This window comes from Vicugna pacos, chromosome 22 (assembly GCF_048564905.1).
Source record: "Vicugna pacos chromosome 22, VicPac4, whole genome shotgun sequence".
NCBI classification, from domain to species: Eukaryota; Metazoa; Chordata; class Mammalia; order Artiodactyla; family Camelidae; genus Vicugna; species Vicugna pacos.
This window is the reverse complement of record NC_133008.1, coordinates 22,458,657-22,479,305: the sequence shown is the minus strand read 5'-3', so window position 1 is coordinate 22,479,305 and position 20,649 is coordinate 22,458,657. Positions and strand designations below refer to the sequence as shown.

General features: G+C 48.4%; 1 protein-coding gene across 1 annotated transcript in view; it reads left to right on the top strand.

Moving 5' to 3' along the window:
- NWD1 (NACHT and WD repeat domain containing 1) overlaps positions 1 to 20,649 on the top strand; it is a 52,176-nt gene that overhangs the window by 8,569 nt on the left and 22,958 nt on the right. Inside the window, 7 exon segments of the mRNA XM_006199090.3 lie at positions 425 to 1,697; positions 8,768 to 8,971; positions 10,273 to 10,432; positions 11,216 to 11,333; positions 12,217 to 12,375; positions 16,855 to 17,052; positions 19,776 to 19,898. Of these exon segments, the coding sequence (XP_006199152.3) occupies positions 425 to 1,697; positions 8,768 to 8,971; positions 10,273 to 10,432; positions 11,216 to 11,333; positions 12,217 to 12,375; positions 16,855 to 17,052; positions 19,776 to 19,898 (2,235 nt within the window).

Below are 20,649 nucleotides of genomic sequence, written 5' to 3'. Positions count from 1 at the left end.
TTGATTAATCACAGCTAAATCAGTGCTACGCCAGTGCGACCTCTGGAACGGCAGCCTCAGCATCGCCTGAGAATGTGCTGGAAATGCAAACCCAGGGGTCCCCACCTGGATGTGCGGAATCGGAACTTCTGGAGGCGGGGCCCAGTCATGTGGGTTTTGGTGAGCCCCCAGGAGACTCTGGCAAACTGCGGTCCTCAGGCCAAACCCGGCCCACGGCTTGTTTTTTGTAAATAAAGTATTATTGGAACACACTCGAGCACATTCGTTTGCATGTTGTCTACGGTTATGCCAGGTAACTCTGGCACACGTTAAGCTTGAGAACCAATGTTCCCATCCCAGGAATGTGTCTCCTAAGGGTCCTTGTTCGATCCTGCTGATGACGTAAAGCTGACCACACTCTCTCCCATCTCTTCCACCTTTGCAGTCATTGAGTGGGAAATTGAACGGGGACTGCTGAGCTCGACAGACAGGGACCAGGGGGCGACTGTCTTCCTGAGAGAGATCCAAGACCTCGACAAACACATCCTGGAAGACTGTGCCCTCAAGATGGTGGACCGGCTCGCAGACGGTTGCCTGGACATGGACGCCCAGAACCTTCTCTGCAGCCTTAAGGGGCGCATCGCCGACATGCAGCCTGGAGTTCTCAAGGCCCACCACCTGGCGTGGAGTCGAGACCTGGTGAACCCCAAAAACAAGGCTCATGCCCGGTACCTGAAGGAGCTTGGGGAGCAGTTTGTGGCCAGAGCTAACCATCAGGTCCTCGAGTGCCTCCGGGAGCTAGAGGTGGGCAGGCAGGAGTTGGCGTGGCTCTACCAGGAGATCCGCCACCACCTGGGGCTGAGTGCCGAGGCCACCCGGACCTTCTGTGGGCGCCAGGAGCTCCTGGCCCAGCTGGGGCAGCGGCTCCGGGAGAGCGACAGCCACCCTCACCCGCCTCTGGTGATTTTTGGACCCCCAGGCATTGGAAAGACGGCTCTGATGTGCAAGTTGGCTGAGCAAATGCCGGTGCTGCTCGGGCGCAAGACGGTGACCATGCTGCGGCTTCTGGGGACGTCACAGATGAGCTCCGATGCCCGCAGCCTACTTCAGAGCATCTGCTTCCAGGTGTGCCTGGCCTATGGGCTACCCCTGCCCCCTGCCCAGGTCCTGGAGGCCCACACCAGGGTGGTCCAATTTTTCCACACCCTCCTCCACACCGTCTCCTGCCGAAACTTCGAGTCCCTTGTGATCCTGCTGGACTCAGTGGATGAGGTGGACTCTGTTCACCATGCTCGGAGGGTCCCCTGGCTGCCTCCCAAGTGCCCCCCGAGGGTCCACCTCATCCTCTCGGCCTGCTCAGGACAGCAGGGGGTTTTAGACATGATGCGGCAGGTGCTCACGGACCCAGGGGCCTACTGGGAGGTGAGACCCCTCTCCGGAAACCAAGGGCAAGAGATGATCCAGCTCCTGCTGGCAGCCTCGAGGAGGACACTGAGCCCCATGCAGAGGGACCTGCTCTGGGCCAGCCTCCCAGAGTGCGGGCACCCAGGGCGGCTGAGGCTGGCCTTCGAGGAGGCCCGAAAATGGGCCTCCTTCACCGTGCCCGCCCCACTAGCCTCCACTGCTAAGGAAGCAATGCACGAACTGTGTGCCCGCCTGGAGCAGACACACGGGCAGCTCCTGGTGGCCCGTGTGCTGGGCTACATCGTGTCTTCCCGGTGAGTCTCTGTTACTTTCACCTTTTGGTCATTGAGATAGAATGCATGCACTCTTTTCAAGGGGCTGTCATAACAAGCCACAAGCTGGGTGCTTTAGAACAATGGAAATTTATTCTCTCATGGTTCTGGAGGCTAAAGTCTGAAATCAAGTTGTCTGCAGAACTATGCTCCTTCTGACAGCTCTAGAGGAGAATCCATTCTAGACTTTTCTCGTAGCTTCTGGTGTTGCTGGCCACCCTCCCATCCCTTGGCTTGTAGACACATCTCTCCAATTTCTGCTTCTATCAACTTGTGACCTTCTCTCTGTCTGAATTTTCCTCTTCTTGGAAGGACATCACTCGTGGGATTAAGGCTCAGTTCCATCCAGTATGACCTCATCTTCACTTGACTACTTCCCCAAAGACTGCTTTCAAATAAGACCATGTACTCAGGTTTCCCATGGGCATGAATTTGGGGGAACACTATGCAACCCAGTACAATTCATATCATAAAGTTCTCTCTTTTAAGGTGGACAGTTCAGCAGCATTTAGAACATCCACAGTGTGGCACTACCACAAGCCATCTCCAGAACAATTCTTCACCCCACCAGGACACCCTGTGCCCTAACCATCTCTCCCCATTCCCCTCCCCCAGCCCCTGGCAATCACTAATCTGCTTTCGGTCCTTATGCATTTGTCTAGGGTATTTTTTTTGGCAAGAATTTTACTTAGAAATGCTTTCAAGTGATAGACTAGAAGAAGAACTCCCAGAGTGCAAAAATAACGTGAAGAGCACTCATATATCAGTTTCTCAGCCATGGTGCTATTGACATTTGGGGCCAGGTCAGTTTTTGCAGTGGGCGGTGCCGTCCTGTGCACTGTAGGACGTTGATCAGAATCCCAGGCTTCTACCCACCAGATGCTCGTGGTAGCCCCCAGCTGGGACAACAAAAATATCTCAGGATATTGCCAAGTGTCCCCTGCAGGCAGAATAGGTCCTAGTTGGGAAATACTGCCATACACCCTCCCCCTGAAATCACCAATTTGCCATATTAGCTTTCTCTCTCCCTCTCTCTCCATCTCTTTTCTCTCTCTCTCTTCCTTTTTTTCCATCTATCTATCATGTCTCTGTGTACACACATGCACACACATACACATGCACACACATATAATTCTTCCCTGAACCATTTGAGAGTTGATCATAGGCACCACTCCACTTTACCCTTAAGTACTTCACATATATCCCAAGAACAAGGACAATCAGAACCCTGCATCACCACAGGACAATGATAACACTCAGGAAATGTATCATAGATGCAATAATGTTATTTAATACACAGTTTATAGTCAAAATTTGCCAATGGTCTCAAAAATGTCCTTTATAACTGTCCCCCCTCCTTGGCCCCAATCAGGATCACATGTTGCATTGAGTTGTCAAGTCTCTTTGGCATCCTTTAATCTGGAACATTCTACCATCTGTCTTTGTCCCTTTGAAGAGTCCAAGCCAGCTGTTTTGCAGCTGAGCACTCCTTAACCCTCCATGGGTATGCACATCTCAGGTCTTGGTTTTGAATCAAGACTTTGATTCAGCAGGTCTGGGGTTGAAACCTCAGGTCTTGTATTTTTCCCAAGCTCCCTGGCGGTGCTGACGCTTCTGGTCCAGGGACCACACTTGGGGTGGAGGGGAATTGGTACATCGTTGCTCCATCTGGGTTGGTCTGTCTCCTCGTGATGATGTTCAGGTTAAACTTAGGTGATGTTTGGACATTCCTGGGCACGGATTTTTTTCTCCTACTGTAAATTTGCAACGTTCCCCTTTGTAATTAATAAGCAAAGTGTGGGGAGATGTCAGAAAAATCGTTTTAAAGCAAATTTCTCTAAGGGGGAGGGTATATCTCAGTGGTAGAATGCGTGCTTAGCATGCATGAGGCCCTCGGTTCAATCCCCAGTACCTCCATTAAAAATAAATAAACCTAATTACCCCCCTGCAAAAAAATAAAAAGAAGTAAGGCAAATTTCTCTGAAGAATTGACCACAAGCATGGGTCTACATTCACTTCCAGGCTTTGTAGCATGAGATTCAGCAAAAAGTAAAGAGGAAAAATCTGATTCCAATGTGTTTATATAATTTAAAGAAATGAATATCTATTATTTTTATTTTTTCTTTTCTTTTTTATTGAAGTATAGTCAGTTTACAATGTTGTGTCAATTTCTGGTGTACAGCATAATGTTTAGTCATACATGTACATACATATATTCGTTTTCATATTCTTTTTCATATAGCTTACACAAGATATTGAATATAGTTCCCTGCGTACAGAAGAAACTTGTTTGTTGATCTATTTTATATATAGTAGTTAGTATCTACAAACCTCAAACTCCCGATTTATCCCTTCCCACCCCCTTTCCCCTCTGGTAACCATAATTTTGTTTTCTCTGTGAGTGTGTTTCTGTTTTGTAAATAAGTTCATTTGTGTAAAGGAATGAATATTTAAATGCACTTGCTCCTCATAACTGAATTGCCTTGCTGTACACCTGAAATTAACATTGTACATCAACTACATTTCAATAAAAAACAAAATTAAAAAAAATAATAAACGTGGTTTCTCCAGCTCAGCGAAAGTCTCAGGGCTTCAAACTCCGATCAACCTGGGTCATGATGGTCAGAGATGCCAGGTGTGGAAGGTGAGTCAGAAATAATGAGCAGGAGAGAGGAGTGTGTTCATCAGACACACCCAGCATCCCCCGGGAGGGTGGGATGGAGCCAATTAGCCGGCACATAAAGCAGTGAAGCTTTGCCTCAATGCGAACGGCTGTCAGAAGATACTCAAGCCCATCCTCAGAAATGCCAGACAATGCAGTTTTGTTTCTTCTTAGTTTGGGGGGCAGTTTTCTCTTTAAGACCTTTGTCTTTTGCCACAAAACAGTCAAAGAGGCGGCGATCAGCCCAGTGAGGGGGTCTTTTTGTTTGTTTGTCAAGAAAAGAAACCCTCTTATGCTATCTTGTAAGGAATAAGGGTTTATGCCAAAGCCATGGGGAAGCCCAAGGAATGCAGGAAGGGAGGACGAACACCTTAGCCAGCTCCAGAGGGCGAAGCTCAGATGTCATGTTGCACCCCAGATTTTGTGACTGATGCCCCCAGAGTGGGGGACTGGCCTGGACTCTACAGGGAGCTCAAAGACAGACCGGGGAATGCTCCAGAATAAGAGAGTGGGCCATCAGGCCAAACTGATGAAGTCTACATGGAAGGTGGGGTTGCCATGGGAACTGGAAACCTGCAGAATCAGGAGAGGGTTCTCATCCCCTCTCCTTCTGGGTCCTCTCTACACGTCATCTTCTGTTCCAGACTCTTCCTTTCTCCTCTGTAAGTGTAGCCTGCCTGCCATGAGCTTCTGCTGGCATCATGAGCTCCCATTTCGGAGATCTGGTACCACCATGCTGGCTCCTTCTTGAGTCCTGGTTGCAAAATCCAGGGAGATAGACATCAGTTGGCCTTCTTGGCTGCATGTCTGGTTCAGTTAGTAAAGCCAGGAGTCCCCTGGGATGGAGAACCACTTGTCCTCCAGGGCTGGCAAGGGAGGTGATTTATGAAGGGTGAGTGATTTCGGTTCCTCTTCTTCCATGAAAATATGTTATGTTTACACATGGAGTTAGCCTAGAGTGATGCTTGAGCACCTGGCTCTCGGGGCAGATTTGAGTTCTTCTAGACCAGTGTTCTTACCCAGGGACATTCTGTGCCCCCCCAGGTGAACACTGAACAATGGAGACATTTTGATTGTCATGACTAGGGGATGGGGGGCTGCTGGGATCTAGTGGGTGGAGACCAGGGACCCTGCTCAACACCCTGCAGTGCACAAGATGCCCTCCCAGCCCCCGCCAGAGGATGATGCAGCCCCAGATGTCAGTGGCACTGAGGATGAGAAACCCTGCCATAGCGTGACAGAGACCCTGTCTGGCTGTCTCTCCCTCTGTCTCCCTGTCTCTCTGTCATCTATCATAATATCTATTTATCCACCCATTCAGCTATTTATCTATCTATATTTACCTATAATCTGTCATATCTATCTATAATCTATTATATCTGTCTGTCCATCCACCCATCCACCTATCTACACCTATCTTTTTCCTGGGAGGAGGACGAATTAAGTTTATTTATTTATTTATTTATTTATTTATTTATTTATTTATTTATTTATTTTAATGGAGGTGCTGAGGGTTGAACCCAGGACCTCATTCATGCTAGGCACATGCTCTACCACTGAGCTACGTCCTCCCCTCTACATCTGTCTATATACCATCATTTATCATATCTGTCTATCTGTCGTGTCCCTATCATGTTACTGACACCTAGTGACTGGAGACCAGGGATGCTGCTATACATTCTACAAACTACAGGACAGTCCTCATGACAAAGAGCCATCCCACCCTTATTGTCAACAGCAGGAGGCTGAAAAATGCTGTGCCAGGGATGCATTGTGGCCTCACCAGGCCCCCTCTTTACAGAGGGAATGACTGGAAGAGCATCCGTTCTCTACGGCTGCTGGAAGCAGTAATGAGATCATGCTTGTGAAGGTACCTCACTGGCCATGATCCCTCAGCCAGGATCAAATGCAGGTCTGCAATGCAGGCAAGGTGAGTCCTATGTGGCGAGCAGGTGAGGTGCCTCCCTTGGGTCCAGGTTGTTAAGGAGATGTCTTTGGGGGCAGAGAAAGGCTCTCAACTTAGTGGTTTGGCTGTGACTGTGGATACATCTTCCAGTCTCTCCAACAGAGAGAATCTTCCAGTTCCATCCAATAGAACATTGACAGTGAGGACGATGCTCTGTGTTCACTGTCCAACACAGTAACCATGAGTCACATGTGGCAATTGAACCCTTGAAAGGAGGCTTATGCAACCCAGAAACTAGATTTTAAAGTTTATTCATTTTAATGAGTTTAAGTGCCCATGTGTGGCTGGTGTCCACTGTATTGGACATCATAGATCTAGACTTGATGAGACACAAAATCTTCAAGAGCAGGGACGAAGTTGAATTCCTCTTCTCTTGGCCATTCAGGGACATGAATATAGAAACCCCAGTTTTCCCATCTGACAAATGGAGGAATGCTCTCTGCCCTGCCTCCCTCCAGCTGGGTTGGAGATTCAGCTGCAAACTTAGATGAGAAGGTGCAAAGAGGGACAGGTCCTAAGATTGCAGTGAGCAGCTTTGGAGAGGACAGGAAAATGGCACTGCCCCTCCCCCAGGATTGTTCACAGGTCTTCACCTGCTCTTATGTCCCTTTTGGGTCTCCTGCCCCCTATTGTAGACTCCTGCTATTGAAGCCTGGACAGACTGGGTTGAGGCACGCGCCCAGGCAGGGTTGTCAGTGTTGAGCACAGATGATATGACATGATCCCACTTACGTGAAATGTCCAGAATTGGTAAACCCAAGGAGACAAAAAAGCAGGTTGGTAGTTGCCAGCAGCTGAGTGGGCGCATTTCTCCCAAGTATGATGGTAGCATGTGTCTAGCAAAGGTTCTTGCCCCCCAAACCTACTCCCATCCATGGTTTCCCATTTAGTAATGTAATCACCTTCTGCATAACCAGGAATCATTCTCGTTTCCTCTCCTTCAACATCCCACCACCCTCCATAGTCAGCAAGTCCTCTTGGCTCTGCCTCTAAAACATCCAGAACTAACCATTATTTCCATTTCCAACTACCTCACCTTGTTCCAGGTCATCCCCCTCTCCACCTTAACGAGTGCCCCAGCCCCTGATTTGTCTCCATGCCTCTGTGTTCATCCCTCATCAAATCCCTTCTCCCAGGAGGCAAGAATGAGAATTTTTTTAAAAATAAACCTTTATTTAGGAATAATTTTGGATTTACAGAGGAGATGCAAAGATCATATAGAGTTCTTCTAGATCCTTCCCCCAATTTTCCTCTCGGGTTAACATCCAACATAACCATAGCATTGCTGTCAAAACGAGGACTTTAACGTTGGTGTGTGACTATGAACTTGACTCCAGACTTGACTTGGATTTCACCAGTTTTTCCACCAATGTCATTTTTCTGGTCCTGGAGCCAATTCAGCATTCCTCATTGCATTTAGCAGAGTGAGATGATTTAACTGAGGTGAAATTAAAATGTTAACATGCTACAATCCAGTGGCATTAGTACATTCACAATGTGGTACCATGATCACCTCTATCTAGTTCCAGAACATTTCCATCGTTCCTGAAAGGAGACTCCATCCCCATTAGTAGTCACTCCCCATACCTCCTCCCCCCGCCCCTGGCAACCATGAGTCTACTTTCTGTCTCTGTGGATCCTGCTCTGGACAGTCATGTAAATGTGATCATACAATATGTGGTCTTTTGTGCCTGGTTTCTTTCACCCAGCATGATATTTTCAAGGTTTATCCACATTGAGGTGAGTACCAGTACTTTGTTCCTTTTATGGTCAAATAATATTCCACTGTATGGCTACACCTCTGTCTAGTCCTTGTGGGCTGCTATAACAAAAATGCCCTAAGACTGGTTGGATTTCTGAACAATCTACCTCTCATAGTTCTGGAGGCTGGGAAGTCTAAGATTAAGGCACCAGCGTATTTGGTGCCTGGTGAGAGCCTGCTTCCTGGTTCAAAGACAATCATTTTCCACTGAAACCTCACATGGCAGAATAGACAAGGGTGCTCTCACAGTCTAGCACAAAAACTTCGATTGCTCATTCTATTTAAAGCTATTTCCTTTCTCAGGTAAGAAAACATGGGGTGGGCACTCTTGGTTTCTGTATTATTTCCCAAAGTTACCTCCCCTCTCCCTTCCTGTGCTGCCTGACTTGTCTGAGATGCAGGAGGGGATGGTTCAGGGTTCTGTAGGTGTGTGTGAGAAGGAAAGATCAGGAAATGTCTTACTTGATGGGTACGGCGGTAGCCGGGTGTTGGTACCAGCTGGGCGTGGGCATTGTCCACATACCGATCCGCACTGTGAACCCTTTGGTAACCGATGTACAGGACGCCACAGAGCCTGCCATGTCTGTCCCTCCTTCAGCTTCTGCATCCTCCAAATCCAGGAGACACAGGTGTGTTCCAATGCCCATCCCTCCTCCCTGCAGGCACGGGCTCTCAGAGGCAGAGCTGAAGGACGTGCTGTCCTTGGATGATGAGGTCTTGCAGACTGTGTATCAGGACTGGAACCCGCCCAGCAAAGAGCTGCTGCGGTTCCCACCCCTGCTGTGGGTGAGGCTGCGTCGGGATCTGGGTAACTGCTTGGCCAGACGGCCGGTGGATGGCTTCACACTCCTGGCCATCGCCTACAGGTGGGTGGAGCAGGTTGATGACCCTGGATGAGATGCAAGAGCAAGGACTCACTGTCCGGGCTCCTCTTTGCTCCAGATCCTTCTTTGCTCCCCATTCCCAGGGAATCAAGTCCAGCATTCAAGCGTCTCTACACCGCCCGCTCTAACACAGCTAACTTGTTTTCTTAAATTAAGGAGAAATTGACACAATATAAAATTCATCATTTGAAAGTGAACAATCACTGGCATTTAGCACACTCACAGTGTTGTACAACCATCACCTCTATCTATTTCTGGAGCGTTTCCATCACCCTAAGAGGAAACCCCAGCCCTGTTAGCTGTCACTCCCCATCCTCCCTCTCCCAGCCCCTGGCAACCACTGAACTGCTTTCTTTATGGATCTACCTGTTCCGGACATTTCGGTATAAATGGAATCACACACGATGTGATCTTTTGTGTCTGGCTTATTTCACTCAGCATAACGTTCTTGTTGTTCATCCACATTATGGGATGTATTAGTGCTTCACTCCTTTCTATGGGTGAACACTATTCCGTGTAGGGATGGACCACATTTTATTCATCTGTGCATCCGCTGATGGACCCGTGGGTTGTTTCTACCTTTTGGTGGTTATGACGAGTGCTGCTGTGAATGTGCGAAGACAAGTTTTTGTTTGAACACCTATTTTTCAGTTATTCGGGGGTATGTACCCAGGAGTGAAATTGCTGGCTCATACAGTAACTTACTCTATGTTTAACTTATTGAGGAACTCAAATATTTCTTAAAAACTTTTTTGAATTGAAGTATCATCAGTTTACAATGTGTTGATTTCTGGCATACAGCATGGTGATTCAGTTATACATATATAATTCTTTTTCATATTCTTTTTCATTATAGGCTATTACAAGGTATTGAATATAGTTCCCTGTGCTAGACAGTAGGGCCTTGGTGTTTATCTATTTTATAAATAGTAGTTAGTGTCTTCAAATTCTGAACTCCCAATTTATCCTTCCCTACCCTCTTTCCCCCCTGGTAACTGTAAGTTTGTTCTCTATGTCCGTGAGTCTGTTTCTGTTTTGTAAATAAGTTCCAAGTGTCCCTTTTTTAAAGTGCATTTATTTAAGAAAAAAAAAAAAGAAAGATGGGCCAATATAGAGAGAAATGGTAGGTAAAAAAATCGTACCTGTGGTCAGCTGAGCCAGCGAGCATCTGGAAGGTGGTTTAGGATGGACTTGCATTTGGGAACCACCTCCTGGAAGGCCAGTGATCACCTCTGAGCTCATCTGGTGCCCCAGATCCATCAGCCAATGTCCCCTGTCTGCAGACAGCTGGCTGAGGTGGTCCGGGAGCGCTACCTGTCCGGGCCCGAGAAAGCCAAGAGTCATGGAGTTTTAGCCGACTTCTTCTCAGGGGCCTGGAGCCAGGGCACCAAGAAACTCATCACCCTGCCTCTCGTGGGAAAGCCCCTGAACCTGGACCGTAAGGTGAGGTGTTCAAGACCCCTGGTCCCCACTCGCAGCCTCCACAAGGCAGGGAGGGCCTGGCTAGGACCACACGTATCCTTCCTTCCCTCATTTCCACCCTAAACACCCTTACGACCTTCTCTTCTCTTCCCATGGAGGGTGAGATGTCCCCTCAGCCCCTGAGCATTATTTGTGGTGTGGGGAGCTGCAGATGAAGGATGTACAACTCCATCCCCTCCTCAACTTTCCAGAGAAAACAAAATCATAACATTCAGAAGCATATTCCCAAGGTCCCAGAGATTTTTTTTAAAATATTTTATTTATTGTTTGTTTGCTTTTATTTTGGGGGGAGGTAATTTGGTTTATTTATTTACTTATTTTAATGGAGGTGCTGGGGATTGAACCCAGGACTGTGTACATGCTAAGCACATGCTCTACCACCAAGCTATACCCTCGCACTTCCCATCAGAGTTTTAACTCATGCTCCCATTTCCCCTGACACACCAGTGTCCTCCCTCCGGGCCTTTGTACATGGTGTTCTCTTGCTCTGAAATGCCATTGTTTCTGACACATTTCACCAGACTGGTTCCTACTTGTCCTGCGAGACCCAGCTTTAATGCCTCTTGGATTCCCTTGGCCCCAAGCTCCACCTGTCCCAGCCTAGCCTGTTGGGGGGAGGTATCTCTGTCTGGAATTGTATCCCTGTCCCCTCCAGCATCACCTGGTGCCCGGCCCATGTTAGTGGAGCGAATGAATAAGTTTATGTCCTAGTGGCCTGGCTGCCAGCCCCCTCCTCCTCTGCAGGTGGCCCCTCAGCCCCTGTGGTTCTCAGACACGGTTGCAAACCTGCGGAAGCTGAAGGAGTTGCCCTATCACCTGCTCCACTCGGGCCGCATAGAGGAGCTGAAGCAGGAGGTGCTGGGTAAGGGCCATCCCAGTCTTGGAGCGGGTTGAGCGGGTCCCTGACCCTCTGCCATGCTCCCACCTTCCGGAGCCTGACAACGGGGAAGGTCGAAGGTCAAAATCCTCAGCTCTTTTTAAGGCACTGGGCGGTTCTGCGCCACCATCCCCCACCCCAACTCTGGGGGACACTTGGTGATATCTGGAGATATTTTGGTTGTCATGATTGGGGGAGAGGTGCTGCTGGACCGAGTGCTAGCGGATAGCGCAGAGGGTGAGAAACTTTGCCATAGAATGAGAGAGACCCAGTGTCTGTCTATCTGTCAATCTATCATCTACCATCTCTCTCTGTTTACCTACTGTGTCTGTCTGTCTGTCTGTCTATCTCCCTATCTATCCACATCTATCTATGATCTATCATCTCTCTCTGTATGTGTATATAAATATAAAAATCTCACCTATCATATTTATCACTTCTATTTACCATCTATCTGTCTTTCATTTTATATCTATCCATCCATCCATCCATTTGTCTATCAGTCTGTAATCTCTCTCTGTTTATCTACCATTTCTTTCTATCTATCTATCTATCTATCTATCTATCTATCTCTCCATCCATCCATCCATCCATCTATTCATTCCTGTGATTCTCAACCAGGGGTGACTCTGCTTCCCAAGGGACACTTGGCAATGTTTGTGTTTTTGATTATCCTGGCTGGGGAATGCCACTGGCATTGAGTGAGTGGAGGCCAGGGACACTGATCAACACCCTAGAGTGCACAGATGCTCCCTCTCACCCCTCTCAGAGTATGATCCAGCCCCAAAAGTTAGCAGTGCCGAGAGTGAGAACCCCAGGGAGAAATGGGGAGATGCGTGTTCCCCACAGCACCCCCTTCTCCCCACAGGCAGCATGAACTGGATTTCCTGCCGAGGCATCTCCGCGGGCATTGAGGGCCTGTTGGATGACTTTGACCTGTGTGCCCCTCACATGGACTGTCCTGAGGTTGGCCTGGTCCGGGAAGCCCTCCAGCTGTGCCGCCCAGCCGTGGAGCTCCGAGGCATGGGTGAGTCCAACCGGCCTGGCAGGGGTGGTGGGGAGTGGTCCACTCTGCACCTTCTAGGAGGCCACTCTCCTCACTGAGGCACTACCTGGATTCGCATTAACTCACACACCTTTCCAGTCTACACCTGTGGGATTTCCTCCAGCTCCAGCTTCTAGAATTCTGAATTGAAGCTGGGAGCGCTTAGGAGTGAAAACTACCAAGGCAGTGCCCACCCTCGCCCCAGCTCAACATCTTATTCTAGAAGGGGTAGATGGGAGGTATCTCAGGCAAAATCAAGGAAATTGTGTCGCCACTTAATATAACCAGGAAGAAAACATGTTCCCACAGATCTCTTTTTTACTGATGAAATTCAAAATAGACTGCTAATAACTGAGCACAACTCTTTCGTAAGTTGGGTCGACTCATGAGAAAGAAGAAGGGAATTCTTGTTCTGGGGGATAACATTTTGCTCAGCTGGGGTTCAAAGTTATTTCCGGTCATCGCACCAATGACAAACATTGATTCAACCATTCTTAGTTCTCAGGGCAAGTCACTGAGCTGGGTTTGACCCACCCTCTGCCCTAGAGCTAGAAGAGTCTCTGAGTCTTCCGTTAATACTCTGTCCAGGATGGTATTTGGTTTGCTTGTTTTTGTTTTTAAAAACTGTGGCAAAACACACGTAATATAAAATCAACTGTTTGAATTGCACAGTTCAGGGGCATTTAGTACATTCACGTTGTTGTGCAACCATCACCACATCCATCTCCAGATCTTTTTTGTCTTCTCAAACTGAAACTCTGTCCTCATTAAATTCTAATTCCTTATTCCCCCTCCCCCAGCCCCTGGCACCCACCATCTTTCTGTCTCTATGAATTTGTCCGCTCTAGGGACCTCATTATAAGTGGAATCGTGCAGTATTTGTCCTTTTGTGGCTGGCTTATTTCACTCAGCATAATGTCCTCAACGTTCATCCATGTTGTCACCTGGGTCAGAGTCTCCTTCCTTTCTAAGACTGAATAATATTCCACTGTGTGGATGAATCACATTTTGCTCATCCATTCACCAGTCAATAGACACTTGGGTTGTCTCTCCCTTTTGCTAATAAGGAATGATGCTGCTGTGAACGTGGGTATACACTGATTTTTTTGAGACCCTGCTTTCAATTCTTTTGGATATATACCCAGATGTGGAATTGCTAAATCATTCGGTCATTCAGTGTTTAATTTGTGAAGAACTGCCAGACCATTTCCCATAATGGCTGCACCATTTTACATTCCCACTAACAAGGCACAAGGGTTCCAGTTTCTCTATATCCTTGCCAACACTTCTTATTTCCTGGATAAAAAAAGAATAATGGCCATCCTAATGAGTGTGAAGTGGTCAGGATGGTTTTTATCATGCATTTCCCAGCTGGTTTTGATTTGAGGGTTTTTATGAAGGTGCTTACTTCCGAGATGCCTTCCACAGCTCTGTCAGAGCTGCCAAATGCTACTTTGTCAGAGAAGCCTGTTTGGCCACCACTGAAGCTGGACAGCCCCGGCCGCCACCAGCCCCTGCACTTCCCATCACTGCACGCTGTTTCCATCTAGCTTAACTCTTCGTTATTATTTCTGCTGGCTTTCTTCTGCATCATTTGTCTGTTCCACTGAACTCTGAACTCCGGAAGGGTAGGGATGTCATCTACCTGCTCCTGGCCAAATGTTCACCCCTACCACATAAACCAGTCCATAAGCATGGACTTTAAGCCTCACCATGTTGATTCAAATCTGAGCTCTGCCGTTTACCAGCAGTGTGACTTCTCAAGTCCCTTACCATTCCCACCCCTACCCCACCCCCATCGCCACCTTACAGCCCTCAGTTCTCCCATCTGCAAAACAGGGCTGCTAGCTGACCCTCCCACCCAGGGCTGCTGGGAAAGATTTGCAAGTCAGTTCATGCACAGCCTGTCGCCATCCAAGGAACCTGTTACTGTCACGTGACAGCGCTGATGTTGTTGACAAGAACGGTGTTGGATGAGCCGTTTCTGCACTGAACCTTTGCTTCCCTCATCTGGAAATGTGGGACAGAGTTAAAGTGTGTCTAGGATCCCGCCCCAGTGAAAGATGGGGGTGCCCATGATCAGTTACACCTTCCTCGTGCACTCACGCTCCCCAGGAGTTTTAAAGCTCGAAGGGAGTGATTTCCCAGGAAAACAGTGTTGGGTACAACTGCCCAGTTTAAGGGAAGATGTAAACGCTCAAATCACAGTAGGTTCTTTGCCTTATCCCTTGATTGACAACCTAGGGCTGTCCAGCTCGAGAAAGTGTAGAAATGAATGTTGCCGCCAGATGGCGGAGCGGAGTGGGAGCAACCACGCACTCTCGCCTCATTCCAGCACTTTCGGCCAGCTCCTGAAAGCAGATCTGCATTCCCGATCTCTCCTGTTGCCTCAGGCTCCAGGATGCCTGGGCATGGTGCCATTTCTGACCTTGTTTTTGTTTAAAAGACTGACATTTTGTTCAAAATGGACTTGAGGGGCGTTCATTTTGATTTAAAAAAAATTACATTGTAAGATAGTATTTATCTTGACAGTTGAGTTTGTTGGCACCACCTTAAATTTTGCACCCGTGGTCAGTGGAGCACTTGCCCCTGGTCCTGGCCCTGCCCTATTCCACCCACCCACAAACCAAGGCACAGGGTGTTGTCACCGCTGCCCCAGGCCCCACAGTTAGGACACTCCAACAACAGGGACAAAATGAACTGTCTCCCTCCAGTGTCCTTGCTCTTCACTGGCGATTGGAATCAAACTTTTGGGGTCAGATTCCTGCCTCTTAACTGGCTGTGTGACCTTGTGTAAGTTGCTTAACCTCTCCATGCCTCAATTTTCCCCTTTATACACTTGGGGTAATAATGAGAACACCTCTATGTGGGAGGCAGAAAAATTTGGCCCTCCCCCCACCCCAAGATGTAGTCACCTCTTAATCCCTGGAACCTGTGACTGTTACCTCATGGGGGAAAAAAAGTGATTAGCTGGACCCAAAGTGTAATCACAAGTGCCCTTATAAGAGGGAAACAGAGGGAGACATGAACCAGAAAAGAAGCAAATGCAGAGAGGAACAGGCCACGTGAAGACAGAGGTAGAGACTGGGGCCATGCCCGCTCACACTGCTGGTGGGGATGTAAGTTGATGCAGCCACTGTGGAAAGCAGTGTGGAGGCTTCCCAAAAAACTAAAGATAGAACGGCCATATGACCCAGCGACTCCATTCTTGGGTATTTACTTGAAAAAACAACAACACTCAGTTGAAAAGATACATGCACCCCAATGTTTATAGAAGCACTGTTTACAATAGCCAAGATGTGGGAGCAACCAAACTGCCCATCAACCAATGACTGGATAAAGATGATGTGGTAGATACACAATGGAATACTACTCAGTCATAAAAAGGATGAAATTTTGCCACTTGCAGCAGCATGGATGGACTTGGAGGGCATTATGCTAAGTGAACTAAGTCAGACAGAGGGAGACAAGTGCCATGTGATATCACTTATATGTGGAATCTAAAAAATACAACAAACTAGTGAATATAACAAAGAAGCAGACTCCGGATATAGAGAATAAACTCGTGGTTACCAGTGGGGAGAGGGAAGGAGAGAGGGGCAATATGGGGGGAGTGCGAGGTACAAACTATTGGGTGTAAAATAGGTTACAAGGATGTACCGTACAACACGGGGAATGTAGCCAGTATTTTGTAATAACTGTAAAGGGAGGGTTCATACCTTTTACAGTTGTATAAAAAATTAAAAATTAAAAAAAGAGAGGTTGGGGGATGTGGCCACAAGCCAAGGATGCCTGGAGACCCCAGAAGCTGGAAGACGCAAGGAAGCATCCTTCCCTAGAGCCTCTGGAGCAAGCACAGCCCTGCCTCCTGCCAACACCTTGATTTCGGACATCTGGCCTCCAGAACTGTGCAAGAAGAAAGTTCTGTTGTTTGAAGCCCCTCAGGTTGTCTTGTTACAGCAGCCACAGGATGCTAACCCACTCCGTAACTATGATGGGCTGGGGAAATGATCGTTATTTCTCTAACAGACACTTGTGGGGTGTCAGGCACTCAGAACGCAGCAATGAACAAGACCGGCATCACCTCTGTTTTCGGGAGACCCATGGTCTAGCACTTAGTGTGGAGGGGTTGGGGCAGGGAGAGGCTGAGCCATCAAATAAATGTGTAACAAAATGTCAAATTGTAACTGATCTGGGGGAGGGGAGGGAGGGGATCGGAGGGTTGGGCTGAAGGATGCTTTTTATGGAAGTGATCTTTGAGTTAAGATGAGGATGACGAGGTGATTGGCATGAGAAAAGGGGAACAGCACAGGCAAAGGCCTAGAGGCTGGAAACCTGCACTTGAAGTAGGAGCCTGTGTGTCTGGAGAACAGAAAAAGGGGCAGGAGTGGACGACAGAACGGGGGCTTGATCCTGGGGAAGCAGTGCCCTTCCCCTTAACCGGTATCCCCTCTGTTGCAGAGAGAAGTGTCCTGTATACAGAACTCCTGGCCAGACTCCATTTCTTCGCCACCTCACACCCGGCACTGGTGGGACAGCTATGCCAACAGGCGCAGAGCTGGTTCCGGGTGTGCCCACACCCCGTGCTGGTGCCCCTCGGAGGATTCCTCCAGCCCCCGGGAGGACCCCTCCTGGCCACCCTCACTGGCTGTCACAAAGGTGGGTCTCCCCAGCTTAGCAAAAATCCTGCCAGTCCTTACCTGGCTGGGGCAAGTGGCTCACAGGTGTTTCGGGCTGCTCTCTGGGGCTCCCCTCTGCCAGCCGGGAAGCCCCAGGGGTGCCATCAGGGCCTGCCCCTGCTGTCTCATGCTGACTCAGCTCCCTCTGCCCCCTAGGGACTGCAGATTACTTGTGTAAATACTGCTAATGAGCCCGGAGCGAGGGGATGCCCCTGGGGTCTCGGCTCCAAGAGCTCCGTGCCCATCTGACTGACGGCTTCTGCAGTTTACAGGCTCCAGCTAGGAAGTCTGGTAGCCAGGGGTTGGTGCCCCACTGGCCCCTGGGAAGCTGGAGGAACTTGTAGGTCCTCCCTGGGACACCAGATGTCAGAGGGACCAGAGGGGTCTCTCCATCCACTTGTCACCCATCCATCCATCCATCCCTTCTTCCTCCCTTTCCTTCCTTCCTTCCATCTGTCTGTCCTTTCATCCACCTCCTTCCTTCCCTTCCATCCATCCATCCACCCCCAGTCATCCATACTTCCTTAGTCGTCCTTCCTTCCACCCCTCTCTCCACACCACTCATCCTTCCATTTCTCCCATCTTGCCATCTTCTATTACTCACTTACCCACCACCCATCCACACAACTCAGCCATTCATCAACTCGCCCACTCACCTATCAGATGGTTTATCCACCTACCATCTAATACTCATCCATCCACTCATGCACTCATCCAACCAGGCCTCTCTCTGTCCACTTATCCACCAGTCCACCTCCATTCATCCATCCCTTTATCTGCCTGCCCACAATCTCTCACATTAATCCTGAGGCCATTGAATACAATCAGCTTGTGATTCAAGTACTAGCTCTTATGACTTAGGCCATTTCTGTGCCACGTGGCCTTGTAGGGAAAGCTACGCTTCCAAGGCACAGTGCTGCCCAAATAGAAATTCTAAGGGCCGCTAAATACAATGCATGGAAGAGTTGATTTAGAGTCAGCTACTGGAATGCTGTGGTGAGGAGGATTCTGAGACTGTACCTGGTTTAATAGGAAAGAATGTGTATGGGTTATGAGACATGTTGTGTTGCTGTAACAAAGGCCAAAGTAGCACTGGCTCAAATAAAACAGGAGTTCATTTCTCTCACACACAACTGTCCAGGCATAAGTAAAGGTCATACGGTGTCTTTAGGGTGTCAGGGACCCAGAATCTTTCAATCTCGTGGCTCTGCTATTTTCAGTGTGAGGCTTCCACTTAATGGCCCCAAATGGCTGCTCTAGCTCCGACCACCACAGTGGCATTCCATCCAGTGGGAAGTGGGAAGAAGTAGATGGAAGACCTTTTCCTTTCAAGGGATGGCCCAGAAGCAGAACTTACTACTTCTGCTCATGTCTCACTAGTGGGAACTTGGCCATTTTTGACTGTAAGGGAGCCTGGGAAATATGGCCTTTGTGTGAGTAACCACATATTCAGCTCAAATCTATAGGCTGTGGGTTTTACTGCTAGAGGAGGCATGATGGAATAGCTATGGCAGTGGAGGTAGGGGAAAGAGGGGCATGGACAAATCACAGATAGTATGGTGATTGATTAGTGATGTCTGCCGTAGTAGAGGCAAAGGCAGTTATATCTCAGAATGGAGATTTTGGTTTTTGGCATCTCTGGGGCAGGGAGATGTTTTGTGTTTCAGACCCACTGTGCCAGTTGTTTGAGCTCTGGTCATGCTGAAGTTGAGAAAGTTCCCACCCACTCTGGGCTTCAGTTTCATTTTCAAAGTGAGAAGTTTGAGTTCACATTTCCAAGGTCACACAGTGAGTGAGTCACAAAAAATGAAGGGGAAAAAAAGAAAGAAAAGAGAAGAAAAACAAACCTGTCTCCTCATGCTCTGTCCCACTGAAGTGGAAACCAAATCCTGGATTCTCTGCACTGGCTCTGATTTCAATGTCTCTCCCACCATTTTACATGTGGGGAAACTGAGCAGGAAAGGGACTGACCCGAGGGCATTCGGAAAGTCTGGTCTCCTAATATCTGGGCTGATGTTTTCTTCAGTGTAACTCGGTCTCTCTCTCTCCTCAGCAAAGGACAAATCAACAGAGAACCTTGGGCTGTGTTTGTTCAAACTATTGGCAAATATTTTCTCTTTGGGGCACCAGCTCTTATTTTTCCACACAGATTGAACTCAAGGAGAAGTCAAAAGCAGGGTCCTCATTCTCAGCCAATATAATCCCCTTCCCGAGTCTTCTCCAATGGTGCCCGTAGCCATGCATGACTGACACTGGGGGCTGGACCATTCTGTCTGGTGGGGGCCACCCTGGGCACTGTAAGATGTTGAACAGCATCCCTGGTCTCCACCCATCAGATGCCGTAGCACCTTGGTCACCAGTTGTAACAACAAATAAAAAGTCTCCAAACACTTCCCAGGGTGCCCTGGGGAGCAGAATTGCCCCCGAGAAGGAACCGGTGAGCTAGCCACGCTTATGACTGAGCAGTGGTTCAGTCCATTTTCCTACCACAGAGCAATGTAAACATTAGAACCCAGCATCTGAATCTGGCCTCTGACAGCACTGGCCTTGAAATCCTGGTCCTGCCCCTTCTAGATGTGTGGCTTTAGACAAGGAACCCTCTCTATCTATGCTTCAATCTCTTTATCTGTGAAGTGGGGGCCCATGAAAGTACTTGTGGCTCAATACTCAGACCCAGGAGCTCTTGTCTCTGTGTGACTGCAGGTATCACTGCCATGGCGTGGAGCCTGGAAGAGAAACTGCTGGTGGTGGGCACCCAGGAGGGCGTCGTGGCTGTGTGGGACATGGAAGAGCAGCAGGTGATCCACATGCTAACTGGACACACAGGTGAAGCTCGGGAAGCGAGGTTCATGACCAGCTTCTTCCTAGTGTCCCACGGTCATCAGTCAGTCCCCAGAGTCCCTTCAACACAAATTCACTTCTCTGTATCAAAACCCTGGCCTTTGTTCCTGCATCAGCTAGCTATAGCTGTGTAACAAAACACCCCAAACATAGTAGCTTTGAACAATAACTGTTTAAAAAACAAAACAAAACAAAAAACAAAAAAAGTGCTGTGTCAAGCCATACTCTACCTAGAGACAAAAGGGAAACTCAGTTATTTGGCACTTCCTTAAACTTTGCACCCAAGGCAGGTACCTCACTTGTCTTATCCTAATCTTGGCCCCAAGTCAGGCCCACGCGTTTGGGAAGATAAGCCAGACGAAAATGTAGTCACAAATAGTGATAAGTGTAATGAGGAAGACAGGCTGTTGTTACCAAAAAAAAAACCAGCCTCTGAATCCCAGTAGCCAAACTGAGACTCAGAGGCAGGGTTTTGGGAGAATTAGAAAAGGACAGCTTTATTGCTTTGCCAGGCAAAGGGGAGTTGCAGAGGCTAATGCCTCAAAGACTGTGAATCCCTTTTGGGGTTGGTGTCCTGAGGTTTTATAGAAAAACTGGTTGGAACAGAAAGGCGACAACAATCGGGGTGTTTTCCAGGGGGCCGTATACCTCTTAATCTTGATGAATCCACCTGGCGTCATGGAGAAACTCCGGAGTCTGTTCATTCTTCTGAGGCTATCAGCCCATGACCACTTTT